Below are 16,013 nucleotides of genomic sequence, written 5' to 3' on the forward strand. Positions count from 1 at the left end.
AAGATTTCCCACTCTGATACAGAAGAGGACATGGACACACATTAGTCCATATGAGATACATATGGAGTAGATGGAAGGTAACCTAAAAGGGGAAGGAGCCAACAACTGGGGGGGCTGGAGTGGGGTGGGAAGGCCTCTAGCAGGTGGCATTTGAGCTCTCTGTTGAAGGAAGCTCCAGGAGGGTGTTTGGGGCAGATATCCTTGTAAAAGTACCTGGTGCTTAGAGAAAAATATGCAGTCTGTTACTAAGTCACAGTTGCCCATGTGCAGGTGATACTTTTCATCTTTTGAATGATAATTCCTAGAGTACTGTGTATTCATACACGCTGGTACTGCACATCTATACACTGGACTTGAATTATCAATGCCTCTTCCCTAGCAGGGCTTTGTGTACAGCAAAAAACTTCATCTCCCCATTCTCTGACCAAATGCTCCTTCTCTTGCTCTCAGACAATCCCCTGCTGCTTAATGATCTCAAGCAAACCTTTTTCCCTCTCTTGGCCTCCCTCAAGTGTCCTCACTGTAAGCTCTACAGCCCCCAGGAGAATGTCCAGTCCTGGGGAGCACAACCTCATTTCCATTTCATTTTTATATTCCCAGGGTATAGGACAGTGGCCTCTGCACACAGCAGAAGCTTAACAGATGTCTGTAGGATTGAGACTGCCAAGTTCAAGGGTGGAGACCACACTGTACTACTTTCAAACCTTGCCATGGACCTGGGCCTAGAGCTCTTGCACGCAGTGGGGAGGAACTGTACCAACTGAACATGATGCAGAGAGTGCATGGGGTCAGAAGGTCAGGGGTTACCTATTCTCACAGAGGAAGAACACTGGGAACCAGGATCACTATCTTCCCAAAGTGTAGTGAAATAAATGAAGGACCAGGCTGTGAGTCCCATCCCTGCCATTAACTAGTTGTGTGACTTTTGGCGAGTCATTAACCTAAGACTCAATTTCCTTATCTGCAAAATGGGCAAGATATTTATAAAGCAGGATCAAATGAGAATAAAAACAGGATCAAACAAAAGAATTAAAACAGAGCACTTTGCAAGCTATAAAGTGCTTTATGTCAAGTATTTTTATTATGACCTAAATGGCGTTTCTCAAAGGATGAAGGCAGAATTAAAAACTATGTCTCCTTTACCGTAAGCACCATGAGAATATTAAAACACAAGCATAGGCACCAGACAATCCTTTTTACCTGGGCATGGGGAAGGTTTTCAAATGAAAAGACTTTGCTACCTTTTATAAAATTATTTACTAATATCACTCTGTTAAGGGTGGCCAATTAGACAAAGGTTAAGGATCAGGACTGATAATATCATTTACAAAAGGTCAAATGAATGTTTTTTTGGTTTTATTGGTGGTGGTGGGAAATGCTTCTCTCAAATGGTCACAATTATGAAAATGCTTTTCCCTTTCTAGACAGCTGAAGTACCTTTATATTATATCAACATTATAATGTTTTAGGTTGGTCAAAGGATATAATTACTTTCGATCAACATCAACATAATTTGTAACTAATTTTTTTTCATGTTTTCAAGGGCCAGACATGAAGCTCTGAAGAGCTCCAAGTCAGCAGTCCTTGAAACAGCATTGGTTTATGTGTTTCTGTGTTTATTCCAGAGTCACGTGGCCACTGGATTACTGGGTGAGCCACATGAGGCTGAGATAGCAGAGCTAGTTTCCTTAAAAGCTTGTTTTAAGGAGCTTCCTTCTTAGGTCTGACTCGGCTGGAGACTTTCTAGGCACTCACTCACTCACTCTTCTCACTTGGAAATGAAGAAGCTTGGCCAGCTGAAGTTCCAAGCCTCAGAATCATTCGTTCATCCCTGAGTTTCTTTCCTCAACAGTGAAAGAGAAAGATGCCACTCAAGGCTTTTCCCATATTCTCTCCCTGGATCAAGTTTTTGCATAAAACTATATGGGAGAATAACTATGCCAATCTTGTTGTTGGCACTGATTCTCCACGAATGGAGCCTTAGGGTCTTAGGCTCATGCCAGGAGAACTCAGGATGGATGCATGAGATCCCTCACACATGCTCTCTAGGAGCCTGGGGAACACATGGAATATTCTCCCCCTCCCACCCCTTCATGGCATCTTACTGTTCTTCCATCAATCGACTAAATTTCTGCCTGGCCAGCTCCATTAGCCCATCCACCTCATTCTTTGAGCGTTTGAAGTTCTCAATGCTGAAGGCATAGACAGTCACCTCTCGGATGCCCAGGTTCAAACACCAGCGCAGGGTCTAAGAAGGGAGAAAGGAAGAGTGCTAGGGTCCCTGGGATGGGAGGGTAGAAAAGAGACACTTCACATTCTGCCTCATAGTTAAGTAGGGCAGATAGAACCTGTGAAGATGACAAAGATGAGGACAGAAAAAAAATTCACCTAAACAACAGGATTCTGCTGAATTCTGGTCCTTGGATCTCTCATTAACTAGCTATGTAACCAGGGAAATCATTTAACCTGTTTAGAATGAAATTTCTTCTTCTCTGTAGAACAGAGGATGTCATTTTAGTCTCACAATATTACTGAGGAATGATATTAAAGTACAAGAAATAATGATCGACAGCATCATTAACTGTTGTGATCCTGGTGGAGAGGGAAGGATCACCTAGTTAAGAACTGCTTTCTATTACATACTCTTCTACATCTGAAAATAAAGCTGGTGTCAGAAGACAAAATGCTGATGATGCTTGGAGTCTAAAGGGGAGTATGAGTCAACCAAGTCAAACAGATGAGGGGACAAAGCCTCCCCCAAACCAAAGCATCTCAAACTATGCCTAGACTTTTAACACCCCAATGAAAACTGGCCACGTCCTTCGTTCAGATCCAAAAGAATTTGCCTTCATGGCAGTCACTCTGGGCAGCACCCCACAAATAGTCTGGAACAAGGGACAAAACTGAGTGGTCTCTTACACAGTTAGGCAGAAGTTGAAATCAATCAAAACTGCAGGAGGTCAATGGGCAGTTTAGAAATAAGTTCTCTGCTTCCTCACCCAAGAATAAATCAAGAATATTCAGATTATTACCACCATGGCCTTGGCTGGCGGGAATGCTGGCCAGCATCCGGGGAAACAATGGCTCTTTACACAATCGTAAACAAGAATCATTCACTCAACAGCTCGAGAGGCTGCTGGTGGCACAGCGGATAAAGCACCAGAGCTGCAGTTAGGAGGATCTGAATTCAAATCCAGCCTCCAACACTTATTAGCTATGGGACCCTGGCCTAACCTGTGCCTACCTCAGTCTCCTTATCTGTAAAATGGGGGGAGGGCATCATAACAGAAACCACCTCACAAGGGTAGGGTCTGGCACCTGGCACACAGTAGGTGCTTTAATAAGTGCTTGTCCCTCTTCCCATCCCACCTGCACCTGGGCAGAGAAGCCTCCAAAGACTAACATTCTGATGTGAACCTCAGTGTACATAAGCATACCCAGGGGGCACTGCCTCCCACCTCAGCCAATTTATTGAAGCCCTGTGCATGGCCCTCCTGTCGCTCCACCTGGCACTTCTGGGCATAGCGGCGGTTCCCATCCATGATGAAGGCAATGTGCTTGGGCATCGGGCCAGCCTATGGGGGCAAGAGAGAAGTCATGTCCAGGCCTAGGCAGGAGAGAAGCTGGGAAGGAGGGAGATCCTCAATCCTAAGCTAACACAGACTGGCCTGTATGAAAGGAAGGCTATTCTCTTTAGCCTAAGGACCCAGGTAGCTCCCTCATCCCACTCCCACCCAGCTCCCAGAGTGCCCACTGACATAGCATATGCGGAAAAATATTCTAGAGAGAGCGACTCTATACTGCCCACCAAGATCAATTCAGTAGACTCTTAAGCTCTTAACTGCTTAGTGTGGTGTCTTGTTCCTCCCACTCCGTCCCCATTTACTTCTTTTAATCGTTTTTTTTACACTATGAGTTCCAAATTTTCTACCTCCCCCATCTACTGAGAAGGCAAGCAATACAATATCCATGATACATGTGAAGTCACTAGCATAGTACACATACTCACAGACTCTTAAATGATCCTTGGATTAGAACCTTGTCTTTTACCAGTTGGTGGGTCCTCAGGTGCTCTTCTCAGGTTATCTCAATACTGCCTTTCAACACTAGCCAAACCAATCTGTTGGCTGTCACTGACATATTATTACTGAGATCCCCAAATGTTTTGCAAAAAGCTGGGGTTTTTTTCCATTTCCTCACGTGCCAAAGCCCTAATATAACTACTGGGAGGGCAGGAACAGTAGGGAAGGAAGGGGAAGCAGAAAGAGTGATGACAGTGAAGCTTATGAACAGCATTGGGCACAGATGCAGAACTTGAAGGAAGTTTCAAGTCCAACCCCTCATTTTACAAATAAGGAAACTGAGGTCCAGTTAGTAACCTCGTCCAAAGTCACACAGATAGTTAAGTGGCAGAACAAGGATTAGAACCCCAATTGTCTGACTCCAACTCCAACATTCTGTTCCATGCTGTTCTCCCAACATGATAACCCAAATCTTATGGAGACTGGAATAAAAACAGCAACTGGATTAAAGATCTATCTACCAGCTGGTTGGAGAACATTATGCCCTTGGGGTAGATCTTGCTAAACAACAATAATAAAAATGAATTATATATCATTTTTCTCATTAATGATAGATACTTCAAGGATTAATGAATTCATCAGCTCGGTGGCTTCTTCCAATAAAAACTGCTTTCTATCTAGGCCTTCAGAAGGCTGCTGAATGAGCTGCTGTGGCTAAAAACCCTTTATGATCAAGTTGTGAGGAGCTTCTCTGAACCTTGCTAGGCTGGTCCTTTAGCAGCCTTTCTTGCTTGGCAGAAGCTAGGCAAAGCTTGTACACTGGCATAGTTTTTGATAGGTCACAGAAGAGTCTTACTGGAGGAACAAAAACTAATATAACCATATAAGGTGGGTAGTTCAGGTATTTTATTGCCAATTTTCATAGAGAACAAGCAAGGCTTGGAGAAGTCCCTTCTCTACCATCCTCCCCCTAGCCCACATATCTGAAATCCCTTCAGCCTTACAGAAAATCATGTTTTATAATGTATCAATATCCATTCCTTCAACCTTTTCCCATTTTCATCTTCAATGGCTTGCTGAAACATGTCAAGTTAGAGGTATTTTAGCTGTATGCCATATCTTTCTCTTATGTATATTCTCTAAGACCCAACTCAAAATCTGCCTCATTTCGGAAGGAAGGCTTCCAAGACAGAACCTTCTCTTTACCTTGACCATTCTTTAGGAACCAGGAACCAGCATTAGTGTTATACTCAAAATGCTCAGCATGTGCTTAATTTGCACATTAGAATTTCAAAAGCAAACTTGTCCTCAAGGAGCAGGATAAGCTATAGCTAGTACTGCGCACTAAGTACATAATAAATACTTAATTAACTGCTCCTTTCAATCAAACCTTACTCCTGTAAGCTTCCAAATGTCCTGCTAGTGGCCCTGAGATCTGCCTGGGCTTGAAGAGCTTCTGGTATGGACGGGAGGCCACAGTGTGTGTCTGTTCTGAGTACTAGCCTGGTTAGTAGACAAGAGACTGACTCATTATCAGAGGGCTGGGTAGCAGATGTTAAAAGCTTTACCACAGAAATTCCTGAAGATCTAACCAAGGGTGTGGAAGGGTTGTATGCTACCCTGTTTCCCTGATAATAAGACCTATCCCGAAAATAAGCCCTCCCCTTACTGTGTAAGATTCCTCTAAAATAAGCCCTATTGAGATTGCTACTGTAGTGAGGGTGATCCCCTGCGCTCCACCTTGGAAGACAAAACCCGGCGGCCAACCCCCGCCCCCCCCCCCCGAAATGCACGCTGCGCTCTGAGCTGCAGCCAATCAGAGCTGCAGCAGTGAGCGCGTCATCCTGTTCTTCCCCAGTGATTTGCTTGCTGGCACCATTGAGAGCAGTGCCGTGGAGGAGAGCTGAGGCAGGACAACATAAGCCCTCCCTTGAAAATAAGCCTTCTGGTGTTTTTCTTTCAAAAAAAAAAAAAAAAAAAAGACAGTGTCTTATTATCGGGGAAACACGGTACTTGGGTGAAAGAACCAACAACAATTAAATTCTTTAATATTCCAGAATAACTTTTTCATTAACAGATATTTAATCCTTCAAGCTGCAAAATGGGAAGAAACTAATTACCCAAATTCTTGATTCTGCCTCTAGGAACCAATAGTAGCTGGGATGAAGTGGGAAAAGTACTGACCTGAGAGCTGGGACCCTGGGCTTCTGATCCTGGTTCTACTCATGCCTGAAAGAGTAACCTACAGATTCATAGTACTAAGAGAGAGAAGCCACCTAATCATTAACAGTGTTCAATTCTCCTCATGTTACAGATTCATCTTCCTGAGTTCAAATCTGGCCTCGGACATTTACTAGCTGTGAGACCCTGGGTAAGTCAGTTTACCCTGTTTGCCTCAGTTTCTTCATCTGTAAAATGATCTGGAGAAGGAAATGGTAAACCACTCCAGTGTCTTTGCCAAGAAAACCCCAAATGGGGTCTCAGAGAGTCAGACATGACTATGGAACAATCACTTGCTTCTACTACTCTACCCACACCTTTCTAACTTAACATTTTGCTTCTTTCAAAGATTTTCCCAACAAGGGGGATCTAAGGTACATTTTGTAAACAGACACACAGATAAAAACCTGCCCTCCCAGTTTAAAGGACTTGAGCTCAAGCCCTACCTCTGACCCACACTAGTGTAAGGGTCATGGGATTTAAAGATCTTCCATGCCCCGTTGGACTTGCTGACGTAGCAGGAAGGGGCGGAGCAAGAGGAAGCAGAAGCCAAGCTAGCGTTCCTGCAGTGGCGTGGCGGCAGCACAAAGCCCTTTTTGACTTAGCCAGAATTTCTGCTAAGGACTGCCAGGGGCCGGAGCTGCTGGGAGCGCGCTTCCTGGACGCTGGGTGGTTGCTGTGAGTGGGGAGAGGAGGACCTTTGCCTGAGGTAGCCTGTTCTGTTTTAAAGGCTTGAAAATGTGGGTGCTTTCTACTTTATCTACCTGTGCCAATATCATAACTACTCTGATGGCTTTCACTTTCTGGTTTTGGGACTCAGTCTTTTGGTATCTTAATAAATTTTCTAGTTTATTTCCCCATATGGCAAGCATGACGTATTTTGTAATGGATAATTATATCAGCATATTTGTAATCTCCATAGGCATTGTGAATATGGCATTGCTGATACAACTAGCTCAGCGTATAAACTGAGTATAAACTGCAAAGCAACTGTCCATCTGCATTGACAGGATTTTCTTCCCTGGGAGTCTCCTACACCAATAAAACCCCAGGTCTAGGCCAAAAAAAAAAATTACGTAGGAGGATGAGGCTGCTGTAGGATTTTAAGTCTGTTAAGTTTTCTCCCCTTGTAGTGTGATAAATTCCCATTGCCCCATCCTTCATCACACTCCCCCTGGTGACGAAGAAGGTTGAGATTAAGGAGTCACCAATTAAAGGGGCTAGCTAGCCTTTAACTAGGACATAGAATATAAGGATCTATCCCACACTCCTTCCTCGCCTCAACTGCTTAGAAGAATCTTAGGTTATATCAATGATCATCTCTAGTCTTTCCTGATACCTCCAGTTGTTAATGTTCTCTCCCTCCTCCAATTACCATGTATGTCTAGCTCTCCTGACCTCCAAAGAAGGGAGGCTCCCAGAGGGTGAGGTGTGTTTAGTTTAATTCATTGCATCCCCAAGGCTGAGAACAGTGTCTCATCTGACACGATGGCACAAGAATTAGGCTTTAAGAAATGAAGGGGTAGTTTCAAAGAAACCTTGGGAAGACCTATATAAAACGATGCAGAATGAAGTGAAAAGAATCAGGAGAACAACATATGCAATAATGACAATACTGTAAAAATGAACAACTTTGAAAGGCTTCAGACTCTGATCAATGAAATTACATCCCATAATCTCAGGGACCAATGCTGAAGCATGCTGCCCACCTTCTGACAGAGGGGAAAGGGACTCAGGATGAAGAAAGAGACATGGCCAAAGGGGATTATGCATATTTCTTATAAGAATGTTTTTTCTTTCTTACTTAATGGAGGAAACAGAGAAAATAACTTAATTGAAAAACACTTAATTAAAATACATGTTAGTAAAAATGAATTGTATCCCCTGCTAAAGCTGGGAAGATAGATCTTGGTTATGAATTTACTCCTGGGGCGGTTAGGTGGCATGGTGAGTAGAGCACCGGCTCTGGAGTCAGAAGGACCTGAGTTAAAATCTGACCTCAGACACTTAACACAAAAACTAGCTGTGTGACCTTGGGCAAGTCACTTAATCCCAATTGCCCTCCATAAAGCAAAAAAAAAAAAAATTACTCCCTAAAGCAGAAAATTGGTAAAGAATTTTTACAAGCAGCATCTCTGATAAAGGCCTCATTTTAAAAATATATAGAGAACTGAGTCAAATATATAAGACAAGTCATTCCCCAATTGATAAATGGTCAAAGGATATGAACAAGCAGTTTTCAGAGGAAAAAATTAAAGATATCTATAATCATACGAAAAAATGCTCTAAATCACTATTGATTAGAGAAATGCAAATCACAAAAACTCTGAAGTACCACTTATCTCACAGGTCAGATTTGGCTAACATGATCAAACAGGAAAATGATAAATGCTGGAGAAGATGTGGGAAAATTGGAAAACTAATGCATTGCTGGTGGAGTTCTGAACTGATCCAAATGGAGAGCAATTTGGATACTATGCCCAAAGGGCTATAAAAATGTACATACCCTTCGACCCAGCAATACCACTTCTAGAGCTGTATCCCAAAGAGATCATACAAGTAGGAAAAGGATTTATAGCATCTCTTTTTGTGGTGGCAAAGAATTGGAAATCAAGGAAATGCCCATCAATTGGGGAATGGCTAAACAAGTTGTGGCATATGAATGTAATGGAATTTTATTGTGCTGTAAGAAATGAGGAACAGGGGGACTTTATAATAACCTAGTGAGACTTATATAAACTGATATTGAGTGAGGATAGCAGAACCAGGAGAAATTTATACACAATTACAGACATTATCATATCTGTGATGACTTGACTGATAGACTGGGCTCCTCTCAGCAATGCAAGGTTATAAGACAACTCCAAAGAACTCATGATAGAAAAGGCTGTCCACATTCAGAGAAAGATTTATTGAAGCAAACTACTTGCTCTCTCTCTTTTTTGTTTTGTTTTGTTCCTTCTTTCTCATTGTTCATTCCACTGGTTATAATCCTTCTTTACAACTTTACTAATGTTTAATGTGAAGGTATTTGTAGAACCTATTGCATGCCACCATGGTGGAGGGAGGGGGAGAAAATTTGGAACTCAAAAGCTTATGGAACTGAATGTTGTAAACTAAAAGCAAATAAATAAATATTTTTTTAAAGGGAATTCACTCCCTACATAATATCCCATCTAAGCTATAAAGGGCATGTGGCCTAAACTTTTTTTTTTTTTACCTTAATGATGTTGGCACAGAATCGCTCTAAGAGCGTAAGCTCTCCTTCTCTGATCCACGACATGGTCTTTGGTTGCTTCAGGAAACCAGACCTGGGTCTCCTGAGAATAAGCAGCACCTGGGAAAAGTCAGCACAGGTCAATGAGAAGTTCCTGGATCTAGCTACAAGAGGGCCTCAAGGGGACATCACCTTGTCCCTTAGACACTAGGGAATAGCCAGAAATAAAACCCCAGCAACAGATGATCTTATAGGATATAGGCCTTGAATAACCTTCCACCCTAGAGTTATAGGATATATATAGTTATATAGAGATATAGGATAGAGTTATGGGACACTAAAAAGACTAATAGCTCTGAGAGCAGCTAGGTGGCGCAGTGGATAAAGTGTCAGGCCTGAACTCCTCTTCCGAAGTTAAAATCTGGCCTCAGATACTTACTAGCTGTGTGTCCCTGAGCAAGTCATTTGACTGTCTCAGTTTCCTCATCCGTAGTAAAATAATCAGGAAAAGGAAAGAGCAAACCACTCAAAGAAGAGAAGAGTGGGCTGCCTGGAAGAGAAGAGGGGAAAGGGGTGGGGGTGGGGGGTTACCTGGAGGAGGAAGAGAGGAAAGGACTACCTGGAGGAGGGTGAGGAAAGAGAGGTGGGGGTCTGCTTGGAAGAGAGGGGAAGGGGGGATGCCCAAATTGGGTCACAGAGTCACACAGGACTGAAACAACTAAACAATAAGAACCACAGCTCTGACACTTCCCACTGCCACCCCACCACTCCCTCAAAACCAAGCTAACACCTACACAACCCTATAGTAAGGCACCCACTAGGGTCTCTTCTTCTCGCCCTCCCTTACCCAAAGGAGCCTCCTCCTCTCCTCTCTCCTTCTCCCTCCTTTCCCCATGCCCACTAAGAGCTTTCCCTTCTCTTCTCTTCTTTTATCCCCTCCCCTCCTATTTCAGAGTCTCTCTTCCTCCTTCATAGAACACCTCTCCTCTTCTTCCTCTCATCCTTTTGGGTCACCCCTCAGGTAGCTTCCCTCCTCTTGCTCCTCTTCCCTCTCTTTCTCTCTGCCCCACACTCAGGTAGCCTCCTTCCTCTTTTCCTCCTCTCTCCCTCTGTCCACACAGCCACTTCTTTTTCTCTTCCAGGCAGCCTCCTCCTCTCTCCCCTTCTCCTTTTCCAGGCATCCCCCTTCTCCCCCAACTAGTTCTCTCCTTTCTTCCTCCTCCTCCTCCAGGTAGCCCCCTCCTCAGGTCAGCCCCCTCCACCAGGCGGCTCCTTCCTTTTCTCTCCCTCTTCCAGGCAGACCCCTTCCCTTCTCTTCCTCCAGGCAGCCCCCCTTCCCCTCTCTTCCTCCAGGCAGCCCCCCCCTCTCTTCTCCCTTCTTCCTCCAGGTAGCCCCCCCCTCTCTTCCCCTCTTCCTCCAGGCAGCCCCCTCCTTTTTCTCCCCTCTCTTCCAGGCAGATCCCCGCCTCTCTTTCCTCCTCCTCCTCCACGTAGCCCCCACCGTCTCCTCAACTGCTTCTCTGCCCCTCCCCTTAGAGACCCTCCTGTCTTCCTTTCTCCCTAGGACGTCCTTCCCCAAGGCCCCCAGTCCTCCCTCGGCCCAAGGCTCCACCAGCCTGGGAAGCGCTGCCTTCCTCACCGTTGGGCCAGCGCTGCCCCAATAGGGACCTTCAGGGATCTCAGAGAGAGGCCGGTATTTCTTAGCGCTCGTCGCCCGAGGAATGCGTCATCGCCAGCGGCCGGACTCTCCCACTCCTCCCTCATCCGTGTCTTAATCTCTAAGCCTCCCGGGGCGGGCTCGGAGTCACGCATGCGCACAGTGAGCAGGTGCGCCTCTGTGATTGCTGGGAGCTTGGCGTGTACCACTGGGACTTGGACGGAGGGTGATGTCCCCGCGGTTGTCTGAGGACGAGACCACATAGACGGGGGGGGGGGAGGCGCGGTGCTTGGAGGATGGGCGAGTCCTGATTCACAGGGCTGAAACTGGGAGAGGGAAATTAGGGTTCTTTAGGGCTACAGAGTCAGCTCCCCAGGGGGCTGCAAGGGGAATTGGAAGGGATCTGAGCACAGAGAACTGCAATGGCAGTGCCTTCCCTTGGTGATGGGAGCAGAGAAAGGAAGAACTAGGGAAGGGACCCTAGAACAAGAAATGGCAGAGTTGCGGGGCGGGAGGGGGTGGACCTTAGGGTAAGAATTAGAAGAGAGAAGACCTGGAAAGTGGAAGCTTATAGAAAGCCAGAGCTAGAAAGCACCTTACACCAGAATGTCAGGGCTGGGAGTGATGAGGGATGGCTCCCTCTGGGTTCAGCAGGAGCTCTGATCTTATCTGAGACCAGAAAACCTGCCATAGTGTCTGGAAAGAATTCAAGGCCTCAGGCTTAATTGGAGTGAGAATTGTAGAAGTTTATTGTTACAGAAGCGGGCAAGAGTCCTTTAGGGGACCTGCGAGTGAGAGGGGTACATGCTTTTACTTCTAAAGGGTAGGGCTGCCATTGTCAGGGACATTGAAGGGACCTCAGTGCATAGATAAAGGTTAGAGCTGACCTAGAGGAACTTGTGACTTTAGTGCATAGATAGTTTAGATGAGATTTGGGCCAGACCGGAAGAGACGTGAAGAGATTAAGTAAGAACAAAGGAGTCACAAGGTGTTGCCTAGGCTGAGTGCCTATAGGGGGAAGGGGCAGAGCCCGAGGCTGGGAAAGGGATTTTACAGATTACAATTTTACAATACAAATTGCAGTTACAATTGTACAAACTGGTTTTACAAATCGGTTTTACTAATTAATTTAGACCCCAGGTACCCCATCAGGAGGGCCCTTAGAACCCAGGATGTCAGGGCTGGGAGGGCCCTTAGAACATAGAATGTCAGAGTTGGGAGGACCCTTAGAATGCAGTGTCAGAGATGGAAGGGACCTTAGAACATAGGATGTCAGAGCTGGGAGGGACCTTAGAACACAGGATGTCATCAGAGCTGGGAGGGCCCTTAGGGCCCAGAGTCTCAATTAGAACCCTGGATGTCAGAGCTGAGAGGGCCCTTGGAACAAGGAAAGCCTTAGAAACAAAAGGAAGGAAACCAGCATTTTATTAAGTGCTTTCTCTGTATTAGGTCTTTCTGACTCCTGAGCTAGAAGTGACCTTCTGTTGAGGGAGGTGGCACAGTGGTTAGAGCACTGGGCCTGGATTCAGGAAAACAACTTCAAATTCCTCCTCCAGATACTACCTGTGTGGCCAGCAAATCATTTAACAAATGCTTGTCTTAGTTTTCTCCTCTGTAAAAGGGGATAATAATAGCAATTACCTCCCAGGGTAGTTGTGAGCATCAAATAAAATAATTGTCAAGTGCTCAACAGTTCCTATCAGGCACATAGTGTTTAATAAATGCTTATTCCTGCCCCTTCCTCCTGGTAGAACACAGGATGTCAGTCTCCTCCTAGTTTGAGGCCAGAACTGGTTTTTGAATTTCAGGAAGATGACCACAAAATGACTCAAAAGAAACAGCAGCTGATCGGGTCATTAGGCTTGTTTTAAATCAGAAGTTTGGAGGCCATAGAATCATAAACTGGCCAGAGCAAGAAAGGTCTTTAAGAATCTTCTTGCTTCTTCTCCAACCATTCCCTTCTACAAAACCAAGGCCAGAGAGGGTAAGTGACGTACTCAAAATCATCCAGTAAGTTGATGTTTGGTCTGGGGCTAGAATCTCAAATTCCTACCTGCAGGACTGGTCCTCTTTCCAATAGGGAGGCCACCCTTATGTTCCAAGAACTACGGCCTTCAAGTTTTAATTTCCTTGGAATTCAAGAAAGAGAAAGGGGAGAAAGTCAACTCAAGTAAAGAAATATCCACGTCGTTTATGTGCTTTTCAGACAACCAACGATTCTGACAGTGTTCCTGGAAATTTGCAGAATGCCTTTCTTTTAAAAATGTCTTAACATAATCTGCCTCATAACCAGTCCATCAGTTATAGGAAAGTAAGCCATTTGAGCAAGAGTCTATGAACTTGTTTTTAACATTTTGATAACTGTGCTTCAATATAATCAGTTTCCTTTGTGATTCTATATATTTAATATATATATATATTTAAAAACATTCTAAAAAGCAGGCCCTAGCCTTACCACTTACTGAATTGTGGAAGGATTCCATGACACCTTTAAGTCAAAGTTAACAAAAGGTTTAAGGACTCCTGCCTAAGGGGGAGGCAGGGTGGTTAGTGCAAAAATGGATTGAAGCAAATCTAGATCAAATCTTGCCAAGGAAACCCACAGGGTAAAGTGAGGACCATTATAGTGCCTCACTTTCAGAGTTGTTGTGAAATAATTTATTTAAACACATATAAACTCATATAAATATGAGTCATCATTAATCCCTCTCAACCCTACAGTTGCTTGAAGAAAAATCTCTCCCTTTGGTGGTATGGATGGATGGTGGGACTAAAGCAGATTGGAGAGTTCTACCACACACTCTACTAATTTGGGACTGATGTGTCAGGGCAAGACAGGCTTTTCTAAAGCTCTCTTGTTCCTTGTTCCATTTTCAACATCCTGACTCTTTAAATGTCAGTTTTGACATTCGACTCAATTCAGCTTCTAAAGGGGCCACAAAAGGTTAGTCTGAGCACTGGAGTGGAAATGGGGAAATGGTTCTTTGAACCCCTGTTCTGATGTGGACTCCCGAGTGTGAGGATTTGATACTGGCACACAGGCCATTCTACAGGATACTTAGAAAGACGCTTCTCTTCAACCACCCCCCCCTCCTTTGTAAATACAAAAAGCACCAAGTAATCAGCCCTGCCCTGTCTGATCTTGAGACCTATAGGAACAAATATTTCTGACTTGGGCCAGGGGGTGGTATGTTGGGGAAATCATGGTCTCATCTCATTCATTCTAGCACAGGTCACTCACCCCCTTATTTACCCCCACTAGTCCTTTACTCATATGGTGGCCAATTCTCCTTGCCTCAGTTTCCCCGGCTTCATGGTTTCAAACCTCCCTTCCCTGGGGAGTTCGGTAGGACTGTTAATTAATGACAGTTTGTAAAGGTCTTTGAGGGAGAAGGCGCCAGGAGCTGGACAAAGTGTTATTAGGGTCTCATGCCCCGAGCTGTGGCCCCAGCCTTTCATCCCAGCCAGGGGCACAGGCGACCCCATTCTCATGCATGCCAAATCCTTAATCCCCTCCTGAATGTGGCAGCTTCCAAGAGGCCTGAACCAGAAACAAAAATCTGCTGTAATTAGGTGCTAAGAGGACTGGACTTTTAAAGATTCAGTCCTAATAAGCTAAGACTAGTCAGAACTTAACTGCTCCTCTCCTAGGGCCCCAGCTTCCCTATTTTAGGGGAAGCAGCAAAGGGGTAGGGGGTGGATGTGGGGGATGGCGAAGTTTCCCTGGGGGAAAGGAGAAAAACTACCCAAAAGTCTGATAAGAAAGAGACAGCAGAGGCTCTCAGTACCAATAAGTCTTTATTCAATCATTGTATTTTCCCAGGATGGAGGGGGGAAGAGGGAGAAGGGGGAAGGGTTAGCATGTGTCACAAAACAAGATGGGGAAGGGAGGGAAAGGAAAGGAAGAAGCCCTAACTGCAAAGTATCAAACACACTTGCCCCAAGATCAGGGCACTGCCCAAGGGGGGCTCATTCTCCAGCAGCTCAGGAATGAGGGCAAAGGAGGGGAGGAAAAAGACTCAGATTAATTCAGTCATCCTCTTTCCCTCCTCCTTCCCTTCCTCCCTTCATATAAATTCAAGAATTTCACAAAAAGCTTTGGTTTCTAGCAGTAAACATGGAGTTACATTCGTCCGTCTCCTATAAGACAATCTTGTGGCCACTTTGAAAAGAATTTCTTGCACCAGCAGAAAAGAGATCCTTGGCAGGAACTTGGGTATACATTCATTTCCCTTCTCCAGGTCTCCCACCACTCCTGCCTTTCCCAGTTCTTCCCCAGGATCCCTCCAAAGGCTGCCATAGATCCATGAATTGGATCTGGCCCAAAATAATTGAGTAAACATTTGGCAACTCTCCTATACCAAGGAAGAGATTCACCCACAAAGGGTTTGGCAGTGGGTTCCTGGTTTCCTGGATCTTTTGCAGAAATCTATGAAGGCATATGGGAAAACAGATGCAATTTTTGGGATAGTGATGGGCAAGAAAGTTTGGGCTTTGGGTCCTAGTTAATGGCAGAGGACAAAACAGAAGGAAGGCTAAAGCCAACTGGAACCTTGGAGAGGAGGAACCGACCAAGTCCTGGTTTCAGGATGTCTCTTTGCCTGGTGCAGAATCCCTTTGTCAAGAGGTGTTTTGGCTATTTTCTTTTCAATACAAAAAAAAAGTTTGTAAACAATAAAAACCCCAAGGGAACGTGGAGAAAGACTGACAGCATATTTACACAGACTAGCCCACCTAGCAACCACCAAACCAGCAACTTGTGAAGCCCCATACAGCCCAGACACAGAAACTAGAGGGGGAAGTTGGGGGGAGGGGAGCACACAACATTTAGAGGACCCGAGAAGCCGAGATCAGACTCCATTGTCACCCAATGCCTTCTATTGCATTTGCCCCATTT

General features: G+C 44.9%; 1 protein-coding gene across 1 annotated transcript in view; it reads right to left on the reverse strand.

Moving 5' to 3' along the window:
- The window catches only part of DHDDS (dehydrodolichyl diphosphate synthase subunit), a 32,096-nt gene extending 20,817 nt beyond the window's left edge, over window positions 1-11,279 (reverse strand). The window contains exons 1-4 of the mRNA XM_069079537.1: window positions 11,099-11,279; window positions 9,463-9,579; window positions 3,459-3,575; window positions 2,106-2,248 (exon numbers count right to left, since the gene is read on the reverse strand). Of these exons, the coding sequence (XP_068935638.1) occupies window positions 2,106-2,248; window positions 3,459-3,575; window positions 9,463-9,525 (323 nt within the window). The 5' untranslated portion in view covers window positions 9,526-9,579; window positions 11,099-11,279. The remainder of the gene's footprint in view (window positions 1-2,105; window positions 2,249-3,458; window positions 3,576-9,462; window positions 9,580-11,098) is intronic.
- Window positions 11,280-16,013: the final 4,734 nt, after the last annotated feature.

This window comes from Petaurus breviceps, unplaced genomic scaffold (genome assembly GCF_028583685.1).
Source record: "Petaurus breviceps papuanus isolate PSGF00001 unplaced genomic scaffold, PetGlider_PUasm1.0 91041, whole genome shotgun sequence".
NCBI lineage: Eukaryota > Metazoa > Chordata > Mammalia > Diprotodontia > Petauridae > Petaurus > Petaurus breviceps.